This window comes from Pseudonaja textilis, chromosome 2 (assembly GCF_049901715.1).
Source record: "Pseudonaja textilis isolate UNSWEBS1 chromosome 2, rPseTex1.2, whole genome shotgun sequence".
Classification (NCBI taxonomy): Eukaryota; Metazoa; Chordata; class Lepidosauria; order Squamata; family Elapidae; genus Pseudonaja; species Pseudonaja textilis.
This window is the reverse complement of record NC_141991.1, coordinates 819,449-842,878: the sequence shown is the minus strand read 5'-3', so window position 1 is coordinate 842,878 and position 23,430 is coordinate 819,449. Positions and strand designations below refer to the sequence as shown.

The 23,430-nt window shown below is 45.2% G+C and overlaps 1 protein-coding gene across 1 annotated transcript; it reads right to left on the bottom strand.

Moving 5' to 3' along the window:
* Positions 1-284: 284 nt before the first annotated feature.
* LOC113450764 (uncharacterized) lies at positions 285-22,613 on the bottom strand. Its single transcript, XM_087928484.1, has 8 exons — positions 22,187-22,613; positions 18,605-18,689; positions 18,366-18,495; positions 16,719-16,832; positions 14,371-15,057; positions 10,458-11,102; positions 7,556-7,762; positions 285-2,538 (listed from the first exon to the last, which is right to left on the bottom strand). Exons 2-8 carry the CDS (start codon positions 18,677-18,679, stop codon positions 2,393-2,395), a joined length of 2,004 nt encoding a protein of 667 aa, XP_087784610.1. The 5' UTR covers positions 18,680-18,689; positions 22,187-22,613; the 3' UTR covers positions 285-2,392.
* Positions 22,614-23,430: the final 817 nt, after the last annotated feature.

Sequence of the window (23,430 nt, the reverse complement as noted above, 5' to 3'; positions counted from 1 at the left end):
CCGGAATGGGCGGGAGGGGATGGGCCAGCTGGTCGGTTGAAATACTGGTTTGGCTAACCAGCTATAACTTTAACATCCGGATCGCCCGAACCAATCTGAACCGGTAGAATACCACCCCTGGCTGTAAATGCAGGCTGGCTGCTGAGAGCCTGACACGCGGTCATGTGGAATCGACCTGCCTGGGTCCATAACCAGTGTTGAGGTAATTCCCATTAGGAGAATGAGTGCACACAGGGAGATGTAGTGAGAGTGGTGAAGAATAACACACAACCAGCACACAGATACACTGTATAGTAAAATGTAGGTTTTTACTTCCAATAAACGTTTAAGCAAAGTCCAACAAACAGTCCAAGTCATTCATGGTTAAAGCAGTCAGTTTTCAGTCCAGGGATAATCCAAATATCAAAGTCCAGTATCAAAAACATTTCAGTAAAAGACTCACATCAAATCCAAGAATAACGATGATCAGCAACAGTCAATAGGGTAATGCAGGAATGGCAACACTCTCAGCAACAACAGAACAGAACCACCCAGGTTTCTGGCTCCATCTTATGGCCATTTGAGGAACCACACCCAATTACAATTTTAGCATTCCCTTAAAGAGACAGTATTAAAATGTCTATCCTGGTTTATATATTTTCCAACCCAATTGTTAGGTGACTTACATTCCTAACAGTTGTCCCTGTCTGGCCTGTCTAGATTGCTCTTGGTTTTAAAAGCAATTATTTAAAAAAATACATATGTGTATCCATGTATATTTACGCACCTTCACAACCCTATTGGTTCGGCCCTCCACAACAGTCTCGGTTTCTCATTTGGACTCTTAGGAAAATTAATTACCCACCCCGGCTTTCTAATTCATTGCTCCATTTCAGTGCAGGTTTATCTGGATTTCTCCGGACTAAAATATAACATATATCTCAAGGGTACTTTTTTTCTTTCTTTCAAGAGGCAACTGGACTTGCTAGTTTTTCTTTGAAGAAGTTTCGCTTGTCTTCTTGGCTGAGAAGTTTTGTCTTCTTGGATGAGAATCGCAGACTACAACAGGAACTATTAGCACAACTCAGGCAACCCTGAGGACACAGATCAACCTCCAAGTGCTTCAACGACTCTCTAGAGGATGCAAATGACCAGCTGTCTGCGAGGAAGATAAATCCTTCCATTCCCCACCATCCAGTCAGAGCTGAAGAAGCTTCTCAGATAAGAAGCAAAATATATTCAAAGAAAACAAAACAAAACAAAGAAAGTCCAGTTGCTTCTTGAAAAAAAAAAAAAGCACTTTTGGGACAACCATGACCTGGATGACTGAGAATCTCCATAGACATATAACCGTCTATATCAGAGGCCTCCAAACTTGGCTACTTTAAGACTTGTGGACTTCAACTCCCAGAATTCTCCAGCCAGCTATGCCACAAGTCTTAAAGTGCCCAAGTTTGGGAACCCCTGATCTGTATGTTTCCATCTTTATTTGTATGAAGGAGCATAGAAGAAAAGACTTTGCCAGAATGGTGTAGGGCAGTGGTGGCTAACCGTTTTGGGGTGTTCCCCCAACACCCCCTGAGCATGTGTACACGATTCCCCCCTCGCTGCTCCCTTACCTGCACTGTGCCTCCCAGCTGATTTTCAGCCTGTTTGAGGCCTTTTTCGGGCTGCCAGAGGCTTGAAGGAAGCCTCTGCAGGATGAAAAATGGGCCCGGTTTGTCACTTCTGGTATTTCCGGAAATACAGGAAGTGATGAAACGGGCCTATTTTTCGGCCTGCAAAGCCTGCAGAGGCTTCCCTCAAGCCTTTGGCAGGCCGAAAAAGGCCCGAAAATCAGCTGGGAGGCGCGTGCATGCACAATGAGGTAAGTTTGCCTGGGGTTCGCGTGCCCGCACCAATGGCTCTGTGTGCCACCTGTGGCACACGTGCCATAAGTTCGCCATCACAGGTCTCCTGTTTAGGTGGGGGGGTTGGACTAAATGACCTACAAGGTCCCTTCTAACTCTGTTAATTTGTTCCTCGTGTTACAATCAGATGACTTCCTGCCAGTGTTTTAAAAAAACTATGGCCCAAACAGAGCTTTCAAGGACACCTTTGCAATGCAAGAGACAAAACAGCTTAGTAGATCCCAAAACCATCCCTTTCTCAGCTCGTTAAAAAAAAACAAAAAAAGCCTTCCCAGAATCTCTTGGGATCGTTTCTACAGCCATAAACTAATTCGTTCAAAATGGGTAGCCCTCTGGCTCCCAGAGTTCCCCAGCCAGCTAGGCCATTCATGAGAATGAAATGCCATCCAGCGGAAAAGGCCACCATCTTGGAGAAAAAAAAGCCACAAAGCCTAATAAGGATGGTTTGGGTTTTTAAGTGAAGTCCGTCGATCCTACTAACCGGATTCAGTCCATTCTTTTCCTCAAGTGTTTCTGCTTTTAAAAGTTACCCTGGGCTGCAGGGAACCATCTCTTTTAGAGTTGCGTGGTAACACACCACCGCCTTCTCCTATCACAAGGCCATCCCGTGGCTGATTTTCTGCCAAGTTTTCGTCCGTCACGTTGTCACCTAGTAAGAAAGAACATTCAGAATGTTAGGAATAACAAGGTTACCTAACGTAGTTTGGGTAAAATAATATATATAAACTATGATTGTAAGTTTAAGTGTCTGTCACTTTAAACTGCAAAGCATGTAATTTTGGGTGCGGTGTTGAACCGCCATAAGAGGGAGCAAGAGAACCTGACGATTCCTGACGATTGACTGGTGTGATGAATTGATGGTTTGTTAACTGCGTGTTTCCCCTACTGCTGAGTTGCTGAAGGAAGAGAGGAGTTTTGACTTCTTCATATCTCTACTGCGAGGAGATATATTACTGGACTGATATTTGTAAGTTTACTGACCTCTCTTTTTCGACACTGGAATTTGCAACTGAATAATCCCTGGACGGACTGAACTAGTGAATGATATATGGACTGTTTGACTATGGTATAACTCTTACTGGAATAAACTATTTAACTGGCACGGTGTATCTGTGTATCTGAGTAGTAAACAGCTATCACAAAAACGTTTATCTCACATATTTTGCCTGCCTGCCTAACTGCCAGGCAGATTCTGCTAGGGTGTATCCCTAACACAGATGTTCAAACATCTTGAAGGGATGGATAGTCTCAACTAAGAACTTATTGTCCACTAGCAGGGTTACGTGTGCTTCACTACGAAACTATGTGATCGGGCAAGTTTTTGGGGAGGAAAATTAGGGGAAAAAAATTCTGCTTCTGCCTACCAGCATCCATCGGTATTCATCTGGCTAGTGTGTGAGAGAGTTGAGGGCTCTTTGGAAACTGAAACAATATTTGCTGTGTGAGCAAAAAGGAGACAGCAAGGAGCCTGGGCGTGGCTTAGCTCAACTGCAATTGGAACATATTTCTTTTCAGGTGGGTAGCGGGAGTAGAACTCCTTAGCATCAGAGCATGTTAATAATAATAATACTAATGCTCTGATGGTATTCTGACCCAAACCCTTTTCCAATAAAACAAACATGAACAGAAACCTTTTAATGATTCTTACGAATCCCCGGTCAAAAGGCTGCTGCAAACTAATTAACTTTGATAAACACAAGCCTCGCCAAAATTGTGCAAGACTGCCAAGAATCATAGATAAGAAATATTTCACAACACATGACTCTTCAAACACCAACTAAGATACTGGAATGTCCACGAGGCTGGAGTTTCAAAACGTCTTTGCCTTCTGCAAAGGACGTTCGTTTCACAGCTGGCTTTTCTCTTTTTGAAGGAAGAAGCCTTGCAGCCTTACTCCTGAGTCACCCATGCTGCTGCAGCTGCTGTTTCCTGCCAGTAACCCTGTGCGCACACGCACTTGGCACAGGCTCCTCGGGAACCTCCTCACTGCTGCTGCCAGCCCCCACAATCTCTGAAGGCAGCAGTGCACTCCCTAATGGTCCTGGTCTCTCATCTGAGTCCTCGCTCTCCTCAGCCGTCTGCACCTGCTGCCAGCTAACCACAAAAGATAGCCATTTTGAAAAATCCTTTCTTAGTGAACACCTAGAAGCCAAGAGGAACATACGTGCCAAATGCCAAGTTTGTAGGCTTTTACGGTCCTGGAGATTTTGTGATGATGTGTGAGTGGTATTTCACTTTTTGTATATGCAGATTGCAGGTAGTCCTCGACTTACAACCATAAATTGAACCCAAAATTCATGTTGCTAAATGAGAAATGCGTTAAGAAGAAATGCCTCGCCCCACTTTTGCGACTTTTCTTGCCACAGTTGTTAAGTGAATCACTCTGCTTGTTAAATCGGTAACACGGTTGTAAAGGGATCCTGGCTTCCGTGCTGACTTTGCTTGTCAGAAGATGGGCAAAAGCGATCCCGCGGCCCCGGGTGACACGGCAACGGTCGTAAGTCATGAAACGGTTGCCAAGCATCTGAATTTTGATCACACGATCATGGGGGTGGCTGCAAAGGTTGTAACCGTGAAAAAACGGTCATACCGTTTTCAGTGCCGTTGTCACTTTGAACGGTCACTAAATGAACGGTTGTAAGTCGAGGACGGACTTTCTCCCAGCCGTTTTCTGCTCGAGTCACCAAATGGAGCAGAGGCCAAGCAAGGGGTCCTTCCTACGAAGCGATGCCATCCCGTAGAGCAGGGGTGCCAAACTGGATTTCTTCGAGGGCCGGATCGCCATTGTAGTTATCCACCGCGGACCGGCTGGAGGAAGGGGGGAAGGAGATGGGGCAGACGCCTCCTGCAGCACCCTGCCAGCCAAAACGGGTCCAAAACGCCTGACACACCTTCTGTGGCAGCACCTGAGCTGCAGAAAAATGTCTCTCTTGGGGGCCCAGATAATCCCCACCCACGGCTGGGCTGCTGGGGGTTCACGGGGGTTCAGGCGAGCCCCTAGCTAAGATTCTGTGCATTCCCCAAATCCCATTCCTGGCTGGACCCGCCCACCCTGCCCAGGGGTGGGATTCTACTGGTTCTGTCCACCTCTGTAGAACCGCTAGTTCTGAAGAGCAGCATACATAGAACCGGTTCTATGTCTGCTGCTGTTTGGGCCCAAGGCTGTCACCTTTTATTTCTTGCTTTTTCAACCATAGCTGCTTTGCGCGACACAGCTGCGGTTGAAAAAGCAGGAAAATCAAAAGGGCTTTTCCAACCGCTGCGCACTTGCGCGCTGCACTCCTGGCCGCTCAGCAGGTCGTAAATCGCACTCGCGCGACTCACCCAGAGCGACAGAACCGGTGATTAATACCGGTCGGATCTAATCCCTGACCCTCCCCTCCCTGGAGTCCCTACACGGCCCGTTTTTTTGCATGCAGGTAAGTTTAAGGTGCGCACGGAGGCTCAGGGAGGGTGAAAAACGGACCTCGCGGAAGTTCAAGAAGGCTGGAAATGGGCCCGTTTCCGGCTTTCAGAGAGCTTTCGGGAGCAGTGGTGGGATTCAAAATTTTTTACTACCGGTTCTGTGGGTGTGGCTTGGTGGGCGTGGCCATGTGACTGGGTGGGCGTGCCTTTTTTGTTGTTTTTTGCAGCTGCCACCTGTTTTGGGGAGCTTCTTAGCCACAGAGGAGCCTCTGGGTTTTTGTTCCCCTAAGGCTCCTCTGGGGCTCTGGAAGAAAAGGAACAGAGCACGGGAGGGGCGCGCAGCACCCCTCCAAGCTCCGTTTTGGGAGCTTCCTAGCATCAGAAGAGCCTGGCGGGGTGTTAGGAATATGAGTCACCTCACAGCTATTTGGGTTAGAAATATATAAACCAGGATAAACCTTTTAGTGCTATGTCTTTAAGAGATTACAAAAGCATGTAATTGGGTGCGGTTTCTCAAACAGCCATTAGATGGAGCCAGAAACCTGGGTTGTTTTAGTCTGAGTCTCAGAAGAGAGTGTGTCTGAGTGAGTATCTCTGTTTCCTCCTGTTGGAAAGTATTGCCTTTGCTCCATTTCTTCTAACTGACTGATATTACTGGATTTAATGTAAGTCTGATACGGAACTGTTTTTGACACTGGAATTTCATATTTGGATTATCCCTGGATTGAAAACTGACTGATTTACCTGTGAATGACTTTTGGACTGCCTATTTTGAACTTTGCTTAAACTGTCTGGAAGTAAAAACCTACATTTATTGTACAGTGTACCTGTGTGCTCTGTGTGTATTATTCAAACACGTCTCCCTGTATGCGCTCATTCTCTCAAATACGTCTCCCTGTATGTGCTCATTCTCCTAACGGGGAATTACATCAACCGGAGGGGAGGGTTTTGCTCCCCTAAGGCTCCTCTGGGGCTCTGGAAGGCAAAAAATGGAGGGGTGGTCTGAGCTCCTCCCTACATTTTTTGCCTTCCTGGGCCTCAGCAAGGGGAATCCCGGCACAGCTGATCTTATCTACAGCTGATTATCGGGAGGGAAACAAAGAAATACCTTAGGCGAATGTCAGGCAGGTGGGTGAGTGAGCGAGCATCGGGCGGGAGGGTGACCGGGTGGGGGGGCGTGGCCAGCCAGAACTTACTACCAGTTTGGCGACCCACGCCAAATTCTTGCTACCGGTTCGCCTAATCTGGTGCGAACCGGCTGAATACCACTATGGCTCCAGAGCCTGGGGAGGCTCTTTTCGCTCTCTGGGAGGCTCAAGGAAAGCCTCTGGAGCCCAGGGAGGGCAAAAACGCCCCCTCCTGCCATGGGGCAGTAGGCCAACTAGGCCGTGGCCACCATGGCCACGCCCACCTAGCAACCGGGCAGAGAACCCTTTGCTAAAATATTTGAAGCCCACTCCCTATCCCCACCCTATAGATCTTTTCTCAAACTCAGGTGACCAGCCTCGTTGCTGGTGTGGGTTATTTTTAATGCTTGGAAAGCTTACAGGTAATCCTCGACTTACAACCATTCCTTTGGTAACCGTTCAAACGACCCTGAAAAAAGTGACTCAGGATCATTTTTCGCACTTATGACCCTGTGGTCATGTGATCAAAATTCAAAGGCTTGGCAACAGACTCAACGGAGTTGTGGGAGCACCATCACTTGAGACTTTCGAGAAGAGATTGGACTCCCGTCTGTCAGAAATGGTGTGGGGCAGGTGGTTCCCAACCTTTTTTTTGCCCCACACCCCTAAAGAAATTTCACTCGAACCTCGCACCCCCTGAAAAATTTAGACTTTAGGAACTATACTGAACGTGTTAAATATATGGTAGGATTGAATCTTTTCAGCTAGGTATGTGACGGCCACTAAATAACGATACTTAACTCTAAAATGAAAACAAAGTTAATCCATTGCATAATAAATAAAAATGCCAACATATAGCCAATATCCTATTATTTACCGGGACTTTTCTCGCACCCCCTGGAATATCGTCTTGCACCCCCAGGGGTTGGGAACCCCTGGTGTAGGGTCTCCTGCTTGGGCGGCGGGGGGGGTTGGACTAGATGACCTACAAGGTCCCTTCCAACTGTAATTATCTGTTAAACCTGTTAAGACTTTGCTCTGGACATCCCCTTCCCATCCTAAAGTGAGGCAGTCCAGATTCCAGACATAGTTAAGCCCCATCTTGTGGGTTGGAACGATAAAAGAACAACTCACAAGCATCTCTGGATCTTGTCCCACTGTAAGGAGGAGCCGGGCCGGTGGGTGATTTGTGGCCTTCCGATTCTCCCTCAGACAGGATCCGAGAGGGTTCGACTTGTCCCTTGCCTAGACTCCGGCTCTCTCGCTTCTCCCTTTCCTCTGAGCGCTGGAGCCCCCACGGCTCTCGTTGGGAGATTAAATCTGGAGTGGATGTTAGATATTCTGTCAAGAAGGAAAAACAGAATTTTTTAAAAAACGCAGCGAGTAGACAAGTGTTTCAAGGGAGAAAATGGCGGAAAGCTGCTCCTCAGATTTCCAACAAGTTGGATGGCTTGAAATCCTCCATTTCTTCTTTTCCTTCAGTTTTCCAATTTCCTCCACAGAGTTTTATTATTCTGTCCTCGCAAAGCACTCACAGATCTTACTTGGGGGTTTGGCCGGGGAGACAAATTCTTCCATGATTGCATCGGTCACGCTTGGTCATTGGGATAGATGATTTTATGATTTGTGCCTTGTTTATCATGCTGCATTTGATATCCTCCAGATGTTCTGGACCAAAAATGGTCGAGCATTTTGGATACTCTTAAGTTCAGATGTTGGACAGACAACAGGCGGAAGAATGGTGCAGAATGAAAATCAAAGCCTCGAATCTTTATAATATGAATCTTATATCTTAAGATATAAGATATTAACCTAAGAGTCTTTGGTTAGTGTTTCAGCAAGATTTTCCTAAAACACAGAACACAGTTAAGATTCATATAGGGTTTCTTTTTAAACTAATATTCAAGTAAGCAATGGTAAAGTACAAAAGACAAACAATCAAGCAGAAAACAATATCCTAATCAATTCTCCAATTCTCGAATACCGCTCATAGAATAGAATAGAATAGAATAGAATAGAATAGAATAGAACAGAATAGAATTCTTTTACTGGCCAAGTGTGATTGGACACACAAGGAATTTGTCTTGGTGCAAATACTCTCAGTATACATAAAAGAAAAGATACATTCGTCAAGAGTCAAGAATCATCAGGTACGACACTTAATGATAGTCATAGGGTACAATAAGCAATCAAGTCATACTAGGAAACAGTCAATATAAATCGTAAGGATACAAGTGACAAAGTTACAGTCATAAAGTCACAAGTGGGAGAGGATGGGTGATAAGCAGTGATGAGAAGATTAACAGTAATAGCAGTGAAGACTTTGTAAATAGTTGGACAGTGTTGAGGGAATTATTTGTTTATCATAGTGATGGTGTTCGGGGAAAAACTGTCCATGTGTCTAGTTGTTCTGTGTGCAGCGCTCTATAGCATCGTTTTGAGGGTAGGAGTTGAAACAGTTTATGTCTGGGATGTGAGGGGTCTGTAAATATTTTCATAGCCCTCTTTTTAACTCGAGCAGTAGAATAGGATAGGATAGGATAGGATAGGATAGGATAGGATAGGATAGAATAGAATAGAATAGAATAGAATAGAATAGAATAGAATTCTTTATTGGTCAAGTGGGATTGGACACACAAAGAATTTGTCTTGGTGCAAATACTCTCAATGTACATAAAAGGAAAGATACATTCGTCAAGAGTCAGCAATCATAAGATACGACACTTAATGATAGTCATAGGGTACAATAAGCAATCAAATCAGACTAGGAAACAGTCAATATAGATCGTAAGGATACAAGCGACAAAGTTACAGTCATACAGTCACAAGTGGGAGGGGATGGGTGATAAGGAGTGATGAGAAGATTAACAGTAAAACAGTAGTGCAGGCTTTTTCATCTGCCTGGAACCCGGACTGCATATCAAACATTAAATACAATTGAGAGAGTCCAGAGATATTTCGTGAGAAGAGTCCTCTACTCTTCTGCTCGCAACAGAATACCTTATACCAACAGACTTGAAATTTTGGGCTTTGACAACTTGGAACTATGCCGCCTTCGGTCTGACCTAAGCGTAGTATATAAAATTATCTGCTACGATGTTCTACCTGTCAGTGACTACTTCAGCTTTAACCACAACAATACAAGAACACGCAATAGATACAAACTCAAGATTAACCGCTCCAAACTCGATTGCAGGAAATACGCCTTCAGCAACAGAGTTGTCAATGCACTACCAGTCACTCTGTGGTTTTTTTTCTCCAAAACCCTCAAAACTTTAACCTTAGACTGTCTACTGTTGACCTCACCCCATTCCCAAGAGATCTGTAAGGGGTGTGCGTAAGAACACCAATGTGGCTACTGTCTCTGTCCTAATGTCCCCCTTTTATTTGTACCCATTTCATGTACTCATAATCATGTTCCTAATTTTATCTGTTATCTAAAACATGCTTGACAAAACAAATAAATAAAATAAATAACCAAGGAAGTACCAAACAGAAAACAAATATTGGTAGGGCAAGCTACTACATATAAACAGGGACTACCGGTGCCCATACTCCCTGGCACTGATGATGTTATCTAGTTAAGTGATGAAATATCTGCCAGAGAATCGGCAAACGCCATCTCTGACTGGCCCCACCTCCATGTATTCTCTGCCCTGCTGAGTCCCAGCTGGTCCTCTTTGGTTGCCCTGTACAGGAGAACGGAGCTGGAAAGCAGGTTAGTGGGGTGGGGAGGGAATGGGGATTTTGCAGTAACCTTCCTCCAGGAGTGGGGAGGGAATAGAGATTTTGCAGTATCCTTCCACTGCCACACCCACCAAGCCATGCCCACCAAGCTACGCCACACCCAACCAAGCCATGCCATGCCCAACCAAGCCATGCCACACCCACCAAGCCATGCCCACAGAACTGGTAGTAAAATTTTGGGAATCCCACCATTGGTTGTGATCCCTTGAAGTAGATTTAGCTCACCTGATTGTGTTTCTTGTCTAGTTTAGCTGGGAAGACCAATAGCTACCCTGAAGGACCTGCTTACCTGGTCGGTTCTCCTCCTCCTGAGGCTCTGGGAAGGAAGAGCTGTCATAAAGGCCGTCCCTGCTGTCGAAGTATCGGTAGGCATTATCTCCCAGGTGGACCCTCTGGTGCTTGGTCAGGTAGGGCCTCCAGCGGAAGCTCTCCCCGCACTGGAGGCACTTGTACGGCTTCTCCCCGGTGTGGATCCTCAGGTGCTCCGTCAGGGTGGAGCGCCGGTTGAAGCTCCGCCCACACCTGGGGCACTCGTAAGGCTTCTCGCCCGTGTGGATGCGCAGGTGGGCGTTGAGGTGCGTGCTCTGGAAGAACCGCTTCCCGCAAGCCAGGCACTCGAAGGGCTTCTCCCCCGTGTGGGTCCGGCGGTGCTTCACCAACTCGAACTTATACTGGAAGGCTTTCCCACAGTCGTGGCACACGTGTTTCTTCTCCACCTGAACGATCTTGATTTGGCTGAGGTCGGTGACGTCATTCCCACCGGGGAGCGGCTCTGATTCAGTCTTTATGGGCCACCTGAGCGGCGGCCCACCTGAGCCTCGGCTGAGCCCACAGATCTCAGGGCTGGGCTTCACCCTGCTGCACGGCTTCGATAAGGCAGAGGCAGGACGCAGGGACTCGGCTTCTGGGGCGCCACTCTCGATGGCACCCCCTGCTGGAGGGGAGGGGAAGAGTAAGGGGAAGACAGCAGCTGATTTAAATGTATTTGTATCACAAGGTTTCTATTCCTACCCCGATGGTTTTGTTTTTCCTTTTATGTATTATGTATTTTATTTCCTTTTATGTATTATATATTTCCTTTTATGTATTATGTATTTCCTTTTATGTATTATGTATTTCCTTTTATGTATTATGTGTTGCAATGACGAGGCAGTCGAGGTGTTTGATCATGATCACATGAATCATGATGACTTTATTGGAGTCTAGTCTTGTATTTATACACATTTCTAGTAATCCTCTAACATTGGTTAACTTTGGTTGTTGATCAGCCTTTGTTACTATCTAGCATAGTAATTAACACAATTAATTATCTCTAGTTAAAGTCTAACATATGTTTACTTCCTCTCTCTAATCCTTCTTTGCATTAGTGATTTTGTTTGCCTGAGTTGTATTTGCTTTTGTCCTTATCTGAGCTTTGCCATCAAGATAATGACTTTCCTGCAATTACAACTCTACAATTATGTAACTCTTTTATGTATCTATATGTACATTTATCTATTTTGATTGGTTTTCTTTTGTTTTTATATTTCTATTTTATTTTATTTTGATTTATTTTATTATTTTGATTTATTTTATTATTTTGATTTATTTTATTATTTTTATTTATTTTATTTATTTTTATTTATTTTATTTTATTAGTTTATTATTTATTTTATTTTATTAGTTTATTTATTTTATTTTTATTTTATTAGTTTATTATAATATATTTTATTTATTTTATTAGTTTATTTTATTATTTTATTTACTTTATTAATTTATTTTATTATTCTATTTATTTATTTTATTTTATGTTTTATTTTCTATTATATGGAATTGAATTGAACTTTATACACAAACACACAAATACTGAATGGCGCAACCAAGTAGCTGGCATTGTACACTGAGAACCTATGTACCAGAGACAAATTCCTTGTCTGTCCAATCACACTTGGCCAATAAAGAATTCCACTGTGTAAGGGAACATCTGCGCAGTGTATAGGCCACTAGATCCTCCCAAATCCAGATGGGAGATTCTATAGAAGGTCACAGAGAATAACAGCGCCAAGATCCTGTGGGGCTTCCAGATGCAGATGTACGACCAGATACAAGCCAGTCAACCTGTCATCGGGGCAGGAGACAAGGAACAGAAGACAGAGGTGGTGATAAGATCTAATGGCGTCAAGGGACAGCAAGATCAGGGTGAAGGAGCGTAAGAAGTTGTACCAGGGCCGGAAGGAGGAACTGAAGGAGAGGATGTGGAAAGGAAAAGCCAAGGTGGTCCCAGTAGAGGCAGGAGAAATTGGGGCAGTGACTTCTAAACTGGGAGAGCCAACAGATCCCACAGCAGAACTATGTGTCCAGAAGAAGGCAGTGTTGGGATACCACAGCTGGGATAACAGGAGAACAAACCCCATCAGGCCAAGATGCAGCAATCCATCTGCGTTTAACAGACAGAGGCCATTCTTTTGAAGACAGCAAAGCCCACTTTTTGGACAGAGAGGACCACTGGTTTGAAAGAGGGGTCAAAGACTCTATCTATGTCAAAATTGAAGAGCCCTCTCTCCACAGAGGGGAGGGATATAACATCATCTATCCCCAGTCTGTAACACTGTCCTTTCAACAGTTCCAAGAAGGCTCCACACCCGTTTGCATCACTCAGGTGGCCCTGATAGACACAGATCAACCTCCAGGTGGCCTCAGTGATTCTCTAAAAGAAGGCAAATGACCAGCTATCTGCAAGGAGTAGAAATCCTTCCATTCCCCGTCATTCCAGTCAGAGCTGAAGAAGCTTCTTGGATGGGAAGTGAAACAATTTCAAGGAAAAACCAGAAAGTCCAATTGCCTCTTTTTTTTAAAAAAAAAGCATCTTTGGGAACAACCATGACCTGGATGACTGAGAATCTTCACAGACAAAGAACAGTCAAAGATACCCTGTAGAACCCTCAAACTCTCAAGCCTGACATTGAGGAAAAGATAGACAACCCATAGAGGTGAAAAGGGAACCTGACAATTTATTTTTAATCCAGTAGGGTTTCATATCAGGGGTTCAAATCCCCAGAGCAATGTTTCTCAAACTCGGCTACTTTCAATTGTGAGGATTTCAACCTGGAAAATGAGAAAGGGAAGTTCTCCTGGGCTCCTTTATGTCGGTGATTTGAAGATTTGATCTGCAGAGCTCAGCCTGTCAGCTCCCTGGGTTCAAAGGGATGAGTCTTCATTGAAGATTTATCTCTTTTTACTGGAGACCACAGGAGCTGCAAGAACGGTCGCAGGAACTGGGTATGTCTAATCTAATGAAAAGAAGGTCTAGGGGAGGCATGATAGCAGTGTTCCAATATCTCAAGGGCTGCCACAAAGAAGAGGAAGCCAAACTATTCTCCAAACAGAACCTGAGGGCAGGACAAGAAGCGATGGGTGGAAACTAATCAAGGAGAGAAGCAACTTAGAACTGAGGAGAAATTTCCTGACGGTTAGAACAATTAATCAGTGGAACAACTTGCCTCCAGAAGCTGTGAATGCTCCAACACTGGAAGTTTTAAAGAAGAGATTGGATCGCCATTTGTTTGAAATAGTATAGAGCATTGGTGGCTAACCTTTCTGGGCTCCTGTGCCAAAAATTGTGCGCATGCTTCCACGCTTGCGTGCCACAGCACCCAGAAGGCAATGTGCCCCCCCTACGCCCCCTACACCTGTGCATGCACCCCCACTGCCGCCTCTTTACCTGCACTGAGCCTCACAGCTGATTTTAGGCTGGTTTAGGCCTTTTTCGGCCTCCCAAAGGCTTGAGGAAGGCTTCTGCAGCCTTCTAGGCGGAAAACTATCCCCGTTTCACCACGTCCCGTTTTTCCGAAAATACTGGAAATGACAAAATGGGGCTAGTTTTTGGCCTACAAAGCTTGCAGAAGCCTGCAGAAGCCTTCCTCAAGCCTTTGGGAGGCAGAAAAAGACCTGAAACTAGCCAAAAATCAGCTGTCAGGCACGCACATGCACAGTGAGGTAAGTTTGGCTGCATCTTGCATGCTGGCACAAATGGCTCTGCGTGCCATAGATTCGCCATCACGGGTATAGAGTTTCTTGTCTGAGCAGGAGGTTGGAGTAGAAGACCTCCAAGGCCCCTTCCAACTCTGTTCTTGTACTCTACTCCACTCCACTCCACTCCACTCCACTCCGCTCTACTCTATTCTAAAGTAATCTGTAAAAGCAGAGAATAAAATCAGACTTGCCCACTAGTCTTCCCAGAGGCTCAGGGCAGGACGAGACATCAAAGATGGCTTCTCTGTTGTTGAGGCCTCTGTAGGCAGCATTGCCCAGGTGGACCCTCTGGTGCTTGGTCAGGTAGGGCCTCCAGCGGAAGCTCTCCCCGCACTGGAGGCACTTGTACGGCTTCTCCCCGGTGTGGATCCTCAGGTGCTCCGTCAGGGTGGAGCGCCGGTTGAAGCTCCGCCCACACCTGGGGCACTCATAGGGCTTCTCGCCCGTGTGGATGCGCCGGTGGGCACTTAGGTGGGAGCTCTGGATGAAGCGCTTGCCGCAGGCCAGGCACTCGAAGGGCTTCTCCCCCGTGTGGGTCCGCCAGTGGAGCAGGAATTCCGACTTGCAGTGAAACCACCGGTCGCATTCCGGGCACATCAGCTTCTTCCGGCCCACGTGGAACATGGAATGCTTGGAACTGGCTGCTCTTATGTGCCTGGAAGGCTCCCGCCAGATGTGCCCGGCCTGCAGCTCCCACTGTCTCTGCAGGCCACACCGGGCCTCTGACGCTAAGGAAGGGTTCTCTGGGGGTGCCCTCAGCAAAGCCCATGGGGGATCTTCCGGATCCAAGATTTCAGGTTCTGTGATCTCTTCCTTGATCTCCCTCACGATCACCTCGCTTGCTGGCATAGTGGGAGAAGTTGAAGCAAAGTTGTTTCCTGGAAAAGAGAAAGGAGGATGAGCTAAGGGACAAGTAGGGGAAAAAGTTCTCTCTCTTGATTCCAACTCTAGAGTAATTTGGCTCAATAGTGTGTAGTTTTAGGGTACCACCCCTGAATTACAATACACGAAGGGGGTTGGACTAGATGGCGTTAGGAACGATAGTCACCTAACCGCTGGGTTTGCAATATATAAACCAGGACAGTCATTTAATACTGTTGTATCTTTAAGAGAATGTTGTAATTGTGATTGGCTGAGGTTCCTCCAATGGCCATAAGATGGAGCCAGAAACCTGGTTTGTTCTTCTTGCATTTCCCTTTTGTCTGATCATCATTCTGCTTGGATTGCTGTGAGTCTTGCAATTGTTCGCAAGCTGAACTTTGTTTATGATACGGGTAAAGAAAAAGACTTCGTTTTTGGATTATCCCTGGACTGATTGTTTTGAATACTAACTGCTTTCACCGTGTATGATTGTTGGACTTTGTTTACCCGTTTACAGGAAGTAAAACTTACATTTTACTATTCAGTTTATCTGTGTGCTGGTTGTATGTTATTCATCACCACTCTCACTATGTTTCCCTGAGTGCACTCATTCTCCTAACGGGGAATACCTCAACAGATGGCCTACAAGGTCCCTTCCAATTCTGATTATCTGTTATCTTGTTATCAGAGACCTTTAATCACATAGCCTTGGCTGCCATCTTGGTTTCTCCCCCCACCACACCTATACAATTTTGTGGCCATCCCTGAACAAACGACAAAGGAGGATAGAGAAATGACAGTCTGATCCGAGGGCTCCTTGGTGTTCTCTGAGCTTGCTTGTTTTCTTGCAGATATTTCATTACCTAAACTAATCCACATCATCAGTGTTAGTAAGGAATGGGGTTTGCTCCCAATTTATATTCTAACAGCTTGTCCTGTCAGTGTTAGTAGGGGTGGCCTTGAAGGTTCTTTGGTTGGGCTGTTTACTGTTAGCTTGTTTGGCAGTTCCTTGATTGGGGTAGTGTTTACTTCTTGATTGTTGGCCTGATGCTTTTGTTCCTTTTTTGTTCGTTGATGATCTCTTTTGCACAGCCTGTAGATGTTGTTTATGTCTATGTGTCTTTTGAGGGCCAATTTGTCAGAGGGCCAATCTTCCAGGGCTTGTCTAAGAGTTTTTGGACTTGGTTTGATCTAGGATGATTTCAACAGTTTCCCATTTGAAACTATGATTAAGTCTGTCTGTATGTTGTGAAATTAGAGTCTGCATCGTCTCTTCTAACTATTAGTTGGCATTGATGAATACACAATGGATGAATTCCTGAAAGATTGGCACTCTGACAAATTGGCCATTGATAGACACATAGACATAAACAATATCTACGTACACTGCAAAAGGGACCATCAACAATGGACCAAATTGGAGACAAGGAACCAATCAGGAACCAGCTTTTTGGGGACTTCTGAGATATGGACCAATCAGAGACCTGCTGGCCAGCTTCATATACAAGAACCTAGTCAGCTCAGATTAGATGTGTATGGGCTGCCAAGCGGCACACCACAAAGCAGCTCAGTTGGCCTCTGAAGATGCCACCACAGCTGTTGGGCAGGACAACAGAAGATCTGACCACGTCCATTTAGCCCCAAAGCTCATCGTGGCTTCACTCTCTTTGTCTCTCACCCTCATAAAGGTTGAGACGGATCTTTTTCTCCTCTGAAGCTGCTTGGGAAGGGATCCATGGATCTTCTCCTTGTTCCAGACGACAGATCAGCTCAGGCTTGGGGATTGCAACAGCTGCATCACACGCACGCACACACACACACACAAGCGTACACAAAAGAGGGAGAAAATAAGGATGTCAGTTAAATGCATGGCAGCCCACAACCAAGACACTAAAGCAGGGGTGTCCAACCTTGGCAACTTTAAGACTTGTGGACTTCAACTCCCAGAATTCCTCAGCCAGCTTTGCTGGCTGAGGAATTCTGGGAGTTGAAGTCCACAAGTCTTAAAGTTGCCAAGGTTGGACACCCCTGCACTAAAGAGTAGCGAATGTCCCAAAGAGTTAAGAATGTTTAAAGAGACTGATTTCTAAAAATAATGCAAAACAAAATGTGCTTTGGACAGGGGCTACCAACATAGGAAATGCTTGCCAATTTCAGGCAATTGTGGTCATCCCACAAATGAAAGGGAATTTTGTATTTTTAAAAAAGTGGTTGGGACGACGCTATAGAGCACTGCACACCAGAACAACCAGACACAAGGACAGTTTTTTCCTGAACGCCATCACTCTGCTAAACAAATAATTCCCTCAACACTGTCCAACTATTTACAAAGTCTGCACTACTATTACTGTTAATCTTCTCATCACTGCTTATCACCCATCCCCTCCCACTTGTGACTGTATGGCTGTAACTTTGTCACTTGTATCCTTACAGAGAAGAGCAACCAGGATGATTAGGGGACTGGAGACTAAAACATGAAGAACGGTTGCAGGAACAGGGTTTGGCTAGTCTAGTGAAGAGAAGGACCAGGGTAGACATGATAACAGTCTTCCAATATTTGAGGGGCTGCCACAGGGAGGAAGGGGTCAAGCTATTTTCTAAAGCACCTGAAGGCCAGACAAGGAATAATGGATGGAAACTGAACAAGGAGAGATTCAACCTGGAAATAAGGAGAAACTTTCTGACAGAGAGAACAATCAACCAATGGAACAGCTTTGCCCTCAGAAGTTGTGGGAGCTTCATCACTTGAGACTTTCAAGAAGAGATTGGACTGCCATTTGTCAGAAATGGTGTAGGGTCTACTCCTTGGGCAGGGGGTTGGACTAGATGACATACAAGGTTCCTTCCAACTCTGATTATCTGTTATCTGTTTATGATTTATATGGACTATTTCCTAGTATGATTTGATTGCTTGTTATACCCTAAGACTATTATTAAGTGTTGTACCTATGGTTCTTGACTCTTGACAAATGTATCTTTTCTTTTATATACACTGAGAGCATTTGCACCAAGACAAATTCCTTGTGTGTCCAATCACACTTGGCCAATAAAGAATTCTACTTTATCTATTGAGGAGCCTCAAGCCAGAAATGACTACATCTCAAGTTATAATCATGGGGAGGCTGTTTTCACCCTCCTGGAGGCTCAAGGAAAGCCTCAGGAGCCTAGGGAGGGCAAAAACGCTCCCCCCATTGTTCAAGAGACCAACTAGGCCACGCCCACCCAGGCCACGCCCACCATGGCCACACCCACCCAGAAAGCGGGCAGAGAACCCGTTGCTAAAATTTTTTGAAGGCCGCTCCTGGATTGGGGAGGGAATTTTTACCCAGTGAAGCCACCGTCTCGTAGTTTTCTTGCATGACATCCCAATACAGATCTTTCTGCTCTGCGTCCAGGAGTGTCCACTCTACCTCTGTAAAGTACACAGCTACCTCTTCAAACGAGAACGGCGGTGCCTGCAAGGAGGACAGTAAAGATCGGGGCCATGGTTTCCCTTGGGAGCTTCATTTTATTAAGCGCGACATATTTCGGTTTCCCCCCACTCCGCCCCAACCCATCTGCTACCTGAAAAGGTTCCGTGGTCGCCATCTCTGTTCCTCCCGGAGGAGGGAAAGTTCCAAAGACAAACACACACATCATTTTGCCAAATCTGTCAGGGAGAAAAGGGGAGGTCAGGTGGGGTGCCGTGGTTGAAGGGGTGCTATTCTTTGAAAAAACCAGTTGCTCTAAAGACCATCTGATTCAAACAAGGCTTGGCCCGCCATCCTTTAGACTCCTATTTCAATTACAGGGAGGGAAAAAAGTCTTCAACCGGGGTTAAGGTTTCCTCATGGAGAAGTTGGTGGGAAAAATGTCAGAAATCAGAAAGCAGCCAGGATAAACTCTCTGTCAGGGTTCTAGCAGTTACCCCAATTAAATCATGAGTCTCGAGCCAAACTTCCAAAAACTTCAAAAGGATTTATTGGGAGTTAACATGTCTGGCACTACCTGGGTGCAACCGACCCTGAGACACATAATTCATTGTCACCCTTGACCCTGGTTTCTCCCCCCCCCCCTGGGACACATCCATAGCCAAGAGCCATCAATCATGTTCTCCAGTTAGAATTTGGCACTCCAGAAACTTCAGTCACCTAGTTACTATCTTTGAAAAGTATTTATGGAATGCACTTTCGATTTCCAAGCAAACCCCTTTCCCCCTCCCTTTCTGTTGGCAGCTCTAAAAAGACTATAGAATTATGGAACATAAACTATAAATTAATAACAGCCTCGGCATATAAAGAAAATCTATACAAAATGTTTTACCAGTGGCATTTAGCCCCGGCAAGACTGGCCAAAATATACCCAAATACTAGTCCCAAATGTTGGAAATGCCAGCAAGTTGACGGTATCTTCTACCACATGTGGTGGTTATGCCCCGAGACCAGGACCTATTGGACCCAAATTAAAGATTGGATACAGGAAATTATAGGATATAAACTTGAACTCAAACCAGAATTCTTCTTATTGGGAATAATTGGAGATCGTTACCCCAAAGAGATCAAGTACGTTATTTTACATATACTGACTGCAGCCAGGATAGCGTATGCACAAATGTGGAAAAGATCTACAATTCCAAAAGAAGACCTAGTTCTACAAAAAATTATAGAATGTGCAGAAATGGACACGCTTACCCTAAAAATGAAAGAAAAGGGGGATTCCGATTATTACTCGATTTGGCATAAGTGGTACGAATAGTTAGAAAATAGAGATAAGAAAGAATAAGTGGAAGATTAACTAGAAGTGACCTTCAAAGACTGGTGCGTGGATATGTAAATATGTAAAATATACAAATAGATAAATCAGTGTAGATAGAGATAAGTTATTGATTGATATGTATAAAATACTGTAGAAACTATAAAATAAGAATATGTGTCAAACTTCTGTGGAAACCGAGAATATGGTTTGTATTGGTGGAAAATGCAATAAAAATTAAATTTAAAAATAAAATAAATAAATAAATAAATAAAATAAAATAAAAAATAAAAAGACCATGGAAATATTTTATGAGTTGACACTCTCTTCCATTTTACAAAATTAGGAATGGGACACTGGGATGAAGAACAAGTAGTCCTTCACTTACAGCACTTCGTTTAGTGACCATTTGAAGTTACAACAGCATTGAAGAAAGTGACCTATGACCGTTTTTCGCAGTTAAGACTGTTGCGGCATCCCCATGGTCATGTGATCAAAATTCAGATGCTTGGCAACTGCCTCATATTTATGACGATTGTAGTGTCCTAGGGCCATGGGATCACTGTTTGTGACCTTCTGACAAGCAAAGTCAATGGGGAAGCCAGAGTCACTTAACAACTTGTGTTACTAACTTAACAACTTGCAGAGATTCATTGAACAAAGTTTGTAAAATGGGGAAAAACTAATTTAACAGATGTCACACTTAACAACATAAATTTTGGTTCAATTGTGGTCGTAAATCAAGGACTTCTTGTATATCTAGAGCAGGGGTCTGCAACCTTAAACACTCAAAGAGCCATTTAGATCAGTTTCCCACAGAAAATATCAGGGGTCTCAAAACCTGAGTGGCCGTAGCCAACTCAACATCACTCTCACCCAGTCACATGACAGCCATCCCCGCCTATCCAAGTTTGTGGCTCCTGGTGTTTTCTATGGGTAATGGGTCTTTCTCTCTCCATCCCTCCCTCATTTCTGTGTTTTTTTGTGTTTTACGTTCTCAGACCAGGTGAGGAGTGACTGGGAGGGGAGAGAGAGGGGTGTGTGTAGATCACCTAACAGGGAGCCACAGCAGAGGGCCCAAAGAGCCGCATGCGGCTCCAGAGCCGTGGGTTGCTGACACTCGACCTAGAGCCATATCAAGGGTAGGGTAATGGTAGCCTTCTAAATCAAGGGTCTCCAAACTTGGCCATTTCATGCCTGGAGGACTTCAACTCCCAGAATTCCCCAGCCAGCTGGCTAGGGAATTCTGGGAGTTGAAGTCCTCCAGGCTTAACGTGGACAAGGTTGTTCTAGAACAAGGCTGATTTAGAACAAGGCTGTTCTAAATCATTGTTTCACAAATTTGGCAACTTTAAGATAAGTGGACTTTAACTCTCAGAATTTTGTATTTGCATAATTTTTATTTATGTATTTCTGTTATATTTTATATAGTATATATTGGAGGCGGTTTGAGAGCTGTATGCAACAAAATTTCATTTTAATGTATGCTGATTAGTGCACATTTCAAAGTGACAATAAAGTTTCTATCCCTCCATTCCATTCCATTCCATTCCAATCCCAATCCCATTCCTAATCTGATCTAATCTGGCAATTAATCAGTGGAACAATTTGCCTCCGGAAGATGTGAACGCTCCAAACTCTGGAAGTGTTTAAGAAGAGAATGGATAACTGTTTGTCTGAAATGGTATAGGGCAGTGGTGGGATTCAATTTTTTTTTACAACCGGTTCTGTGGGTGTGACTTGGTGGGCGTGGCAGGGGAAGGATACTGCAAACTTTCCAGTCAGAGGTGGTATTTGCCGGTTCTCCAAACTACTCAAAATTTCCGCTACCGGTTCTCCAAAACTGGTCAGAACCTGCTGAATACCTCTGGTATAGGGTTTCCTGCCAAAGCAGGGGGTTGGACTAGAAGACCTCCAAGGTCCCTTCCAACTCACCTAGTATGTAAAATAGCTTCCACATTAACTTTGCTTGTCAAAAGGTCGCAAAAGGGAATCACATGACCCCAGGGACACTGCAACTGTCATAAACAGGAGCCAGTTGCAAAGCATCTGAATTTTAATTTTAATGGGGAGGCTGCAACGGTTATAAGTGTGGAAAAAAAGGTTGTTAAGTCACTTTTTTTCAGTCACGTTGTAACTTCAGTCACTGAAGGAACTGCTGTAGGTAGAGGACTATCTGCATAAGATGAACCTCAGGGGTATCTTTCTCTGGCTCAGCAACTTAAGTTGTGTGAACTCCCAGAATTCCCCAGCCAATTGTTGCTCCTCCAGAACTCTTCCCTGGGAGGAAGGATGTTTTAACCATCCAACCTGCTATTGTTTATTTATTTTATTTTATTTTAAGTCTATCCTTTTCTTGGAAAAAGCAGGTGGGAAAGAGAGATGCATGCAACGGAAGCAAGGCCGTCGGTTTACCTTCTGCAGCAGCTCGGACGCCTCTTTTCCGCTTCCCTCAAGGATGGAGGATGCCTCGGCTGGCTGGCTGGAGGGGAAGAATCCTAAGATCTCAGAGTTGGAGGGGACTCAGAGGTCTTCTAGTCCAACCCACCCCCGTGCTCCAATTCAGGATCGCAATTTGAACCTCCCACCCGCCACCAAGCCCGTCTTTGCTCGGCCGTTTGCTTCAGACCAGGCGCCGAAGCCTCCGCCGAAGGCGCGGGCTCTTCGGCTCCATAGACCGGATCTCGGAGCCTCGGCCTCGAGGAAGACCAGCCCCCTCCGAGGTCGCCGAGCGGGGGAGCGAGGGAGAAGGAAGAGAGGCGGAAAAGAGGAGCTTCGTTCGGGAGGCCTCGGCCAGCCCGAGAAACCGGAGCCATCTGCTGGCCGCGCCGGCTTCCCGAGAAAGAGAAGCTACCGGCGGGCGCAGGGGAGAGAGCCCTTTACGCGCGCTCCAAAGTGGAGAGAGAGAGAGGGGGAAGGTGGGATCCCCAAGCCCAGCATCCCCAGCCAAGCTGGCCGATCGGAGATGATGGGAGTTTTGGCTGAGCTGATTACTTGCACTCTCCCCGCCCCCCCCAAAGTCTCAACATCTTTTTTTTTTCTAATGTGGTGACCAACACTGGATGCGGTATTCCAGGCACGGTCTTATTCCCAGAATACTCCAGTCAGCTAACTTTAGGTTGGGGGAGCGGGGAACGGTTGAAGTCCCCACAACTCAAAAGTTGCCAAGGTTGAGAAATGTGTAAATGGACTCACGGAATTCACAAATCGCAAGGAGCTAGAACTCCCCCATCTGCCCAGGTCAAAATGTGTCCCTGCTGCAAGGCTCATTCCTGCCAGCCGGCCCCATCCTTCAGAGCCACAATCTCGAAAGACCACAGCCGGATAAATAGGAGAAAGAAAGAAATGATTTTTTTTTTAAAAAAAAACAATAAGCTAAGGAGAACTAAGGAGAAATTTCCTGACAGAATAATTAATCAGTGGAACAACTTGCCTCCAGAAGTTGTGAATTCTCCAGTGCTGGAAGTTTTCAAGAAGGTTGGACAGCCATTTGAAATGGTACATAGGGTTTCCTGCCTCAGCAGCGGGTTGGACTAGATTCTATTCTATCCTATTCTATTCTATCCTATCCTATCCTATCCTATCCTATCCTATCCTATTCTAATTCCTATTCCTTATTCTATTCCTAGTCCTTATTCTATTCCTATTCCTATTCTATT